General features: G+C 45.3%; 1 protein-coding gene across 1 annotated transcript; it reads right to left on the reverse strand.

The window, feature by feature from the left end:
• Nucleotides 1-2,771: 2,771 nt before the first annotated feature.
• On the reverse strand, nt 2,772-3,814 carry fibina (fin bud initiation factor a). Its single transcript, XM_012880220.3, has one exon. It carries the CDS (start codon nt 3,757-3,759, stop codon nt 3,133-3,135), a length of 627 nt encoding a protein of 208 aa, XP_012735674.2. The 5' UTR covers nt 3,760-3,814; the 3' UTR covers nt 2,772-3,132.
• Nucleotides 3,815-4,080: the final 266 nt, after the last annotated feature.

The following is a 4,080-nucleotide window of genomic DNA, read 5'->3' on the forward strand; positions in this document are numbered from 1 at the left end:
ACACAGTCAAGGACGCGATCTACAGAAAATATGTTTTTTTTTTTTTCACCGTCTGGAAGTGCAGATTTGAGTCCGCAAAAAAAAAAAAAAAAAAAAAAAAAAATAGAAACATGAAATGAAGGCTGGACTTCTCTTAAGAAAAGCTGTAACCCTCTCTACCTTTGTCTAACACAGTGGAAAATGTAAGCGTATTTTTCTGTCAAATCTTCTGAGCCCTGTGCGGTGCCTCTGGAAATTAAGAGCAGTGCAGACATATAGGGTTTCTGAGCACACAAAGCTCCTGCAGTTCAGGTTTTTTTTTTTTTTTTGACGATGCTGGTCTGCCATGTTCTGAGCTACAGAGAGCTGTTTTAAAAAGGGGGTCCCTCAGGGGAAGCTGGACTGTGAGGAAAACCAGACAGAGGAAATCACACCCAGTTGCGCCCGTGGCAGCCCATCTGGCTGCCCTCAAATCTGCAGAAAGCATCGTGGGCGCACGCTCCTGGCAGCTTGTTTGTGGATTTTATTTTCTTTTTACAGATGCTGGGTGGAACAAGTGAATTTTATACACTAATTAAACAATTCAGGGATTACAGAAGGCTTCTAAAATAAACATGTTGGGAGTTAAGACTAAAACAGGCAATAAACTATTTTTTTCTTCCCTTTTCTGGTCTGAAAAATATTCCTCCATCTAAATGGGGACTTATTTTCCAGCTCAGAAGAACAATAGTATAATTTTAATCAAGATAAAATTAAACTGCATTTTGCTTTTAGCTCTGTTTACAGTAAACTGTCCTCAATGTAGAGCTGTTCAGAAGTTTAACACGGTAATATTTCACATGAAACATGAACTCTATATGACAGCTAAAAGAGCAGATAATAGTGACAGTGGCCGCTTTGGAGCAAAGATATTTCATGCTCCAGCAGATGACTTCCAGATGGTTCGCAGGAAGCAGCGACCGACTTTAAACGCCCGTTAAACCAGGTCCAATTTGAAGGGACAGACATGTCTGCCACTCACATGGTGCAGGGAATAACCATAGTGATATAACAGCATAAGCGGAAAGCAAGAGAACAGTTTATGCTGAATTCACAGTTCAAAGAATGAGGAAAAATTACAACAGACTGTGCTGGGGCCTAAAGGAAGGCATGAAAGAAAATTATGCTGAAATCCAGACTGAAACGCAGTTGGATGCAGGGCTGGCGCGAGGCCGCGAGGAAGCCAAAGTTTTATCTGGGACACCCACGCACAGCTTAACCCATCAGGCTAACAATACTAGAATGCCACTGAAAAGTGCAACATTTTCATAATTTAATTTAAAAAGCTGACTCGTTTATAGATAGATTAATCACACCAAGAGTGACATATTCTCTGCATTTGTTTTTCTTTACTGCGATGATTATGATTATCAAGAAAACCCAAAATTCAGTTTCTCAGCCTTTTAGAGAATTACACTGGAACAATAAAAAGGGGATTTATCGCATAAATGTTGTTATGGCCTCCACAATCAGACTGCTGACTTGACAGCTGTTCAGCAGACAGTAATTGACACCCTTCATAAGGAGGGTAAGCCACAAAGGAGACTGGAAACAGAGATGGAAAGTTTAGTGGAATGAAAAAGTGTGGTGGAAAATTGTGCACAAGCCAAAGTGAGAACGTCAGCCTTCACAGAGTTGTGAAGCAAAGCTCACTCAAGAGTTTGTTTGAGGTTCACAAGGTGTGGACTGCAGCTGGCATCAGAGCCCCCACACACAGCTGTATGCAGGCCATGGGTCACAACTACCACATTCCTTGTGTTAAGCCACTCCTTAACAACATCGGAAGAGTCTTTGCTGGGGTATGGAGAAAAAGCACTGGGCTGCTGCTCAGTGGTCCTATGTCCTCATTTCAGATGAAAGACATATCTTTCATTTTATTTGGACATCAAGGTCCCAGGAAGCAGAAGAAGAATGAAGAAGCACAGAGTCCAAGTGGCTTCAGATCCGTTGTGAAGTTTTCATATTCAACAAGGATTAGGGGGATGCAAGTTATCTGCTGGCGTTGATGACATTATTAATCAGGTTAGTTGAATAGATTCTGTGGATTGATGACAATTTGGACATGAAGTCCAAAGTCAGTGCAGGTTGTTGTAGCACTTCATGTTTCCCTCTACTGACGAGCTTCATAAAAAGGTTGATTTCATTTTGGCTCCCACCCACACACACACTGCCAAAATGACTGGACCTGCTTTAATGTATGATTGGCCATCAGATTGGTCGGATCTAAACCCAATAGAGAATCTATTGAGAAGGAGAAGATGAGAGACACCTGTATCAATAACGCAGATAAGCTGAATATCAGAGAAAACAAAGCTTCCTCATAGCCTGAGCAGAAATACAGGCTCATCGCCTCCATACCACACTACACAGACCGACAGTATTTCATGCCAAAGGAGCCCGGACCATTGAGCCTGTCTACTGCACCGTTAGTTTTGATGTTGTGTACGTTAAGCCTTCTCATCTTATTCAACTATTCTGAGAAACAGAATTTGGAGTTTCCTTTGCTGTAAGCCTTAATAATCAATATTAACAAATAACCAATGGCTCTATAAGAGTTTTACTCTTGATTTAAGTTTTCAATGGCATTCTCATTCACTGAGACGCAGTGAATGAGAATTCATTTGTAAACCAGGCTTGTGTAAATTTAATTCCTCTTGAGCCCCCAAGTTCAGTGGAGGCCCTCAACTAGATGTAAAATGTACTTTACCTCTGGGCTGCTCTTCAACTTTACTCCAAGAAAAGGGGGAATTCAGTGTTATGAAATAGATATTTATTCAATGAACTACCAACAATGTTCACACAGGACAGACTGACATCCTTAAACTAATTTTAGAAGACTAGATTGAATCCCACTGACTGAATAAACCCCCCTTCAGCGGCGGCACAGCCCTAATTTATTCTTGCTTAACCCCCCCCCCCCCCACCCCTTCCTGACTCACAGGAATGTGTTGATATTTTTGTTACAGCTCCCTGCATGGCTCCGAGGAACGGGAGCAACCAAAAGGTCAGAGCGAAATACTTCAGAGGCTTATTCATAAACCACAATAAACTTTCCAGTTGTTTGATGAACCGGGGACTCTTTGTTATATTACTCATCCACTCACAAACAAGCGACTATGAGCCCACATGGAGGAACTCGGTCTTCAGGCGGCTCAGTCTGGTGCCGTGGCTGCGCACGATGAGAGACAGCAGCTCATGTCTGTCTCTGAGTCCCTGAGAGATGTCGGTGGTCTCCCTCAGGGCGCCTCTGATGTCGCTCGCTTGCTTCAGCACGTAGCCGTTCAGCTGCTCTTCATCCTTCAGCTCCGTCTCCTGACTTTGCTTAAACTTCACCTCCAGCTCCACCAGCGACTTGTCCACGCCGGAGAAGGCCTCGCCGATCTGGGAGATCTCCTTCTGGAGGAACTTCCCGTAGCTGACCTCTCCGTCCAGGTCGTGCGCCACGGCGCGGCCGATGCCCTCCAGCAGCCGCGCCGCGTCCTCCGCCTGCAGCTTGGCGACGATGAAGTCGTCGCGCACCGCGCCGTCGCTCTCCTCCGCGGCCGCGCACGGCACCACGTCGGAGAACTTGAACAGCATCTGGCATTGCTCCGGGTCCACCGTCTCCTCGTAATCCCCGTCCGGCACGAAGAAGTGGTGGAAGGTGCCGTTGGAGATCTCCGGCTGGAGGGGCCCGTCGTAGACCGCGGAGGACAGGGACCAGGATGAGAGCAGGATGAGCAGCAGCGGGACGGGATCCATCCTGCACCTTCTCTGCCTCTTTAGCAAGCCGCATCTGGACTGGCAGCCGGATACGGAGCACAGTTTTCATCCCGACTCATGTTACACAGTCAGTCCCACTTCACATTAGAGGCACAGACTGCCTCTTCCAGGAGAGGGGCCCTAGTGGCCCCTGACACATGCACACAGGTTTTCACAATGAATTATTCTGCTGTCCTATTAATGTTTAATATATTAGAATAGAGACTCCTCTAATTGTTTTTGTCAAAATTTTAAGCACATATAAAAGAGGCCCTGGTGGACTGGCATTTTGTCCAGTATTTACTCCGCCTCTGGCTCAGT

The sequence above is a fragment of the Fundulus heteroclitus genome, chromosome 2 (assembly GCF_011125445.2).
Source record: "Fundulus heteroclitus isolate FHET01 chromosome 2, MU-UCD_Fhet_4.1, whole genome shotgun sequence".
NCBI lineage: Eukaryota > Metazoa > Chordata > Actinopteri > Cyprinodontiformes > Fundulidae > Fundulus > Fundulus heteroclitus.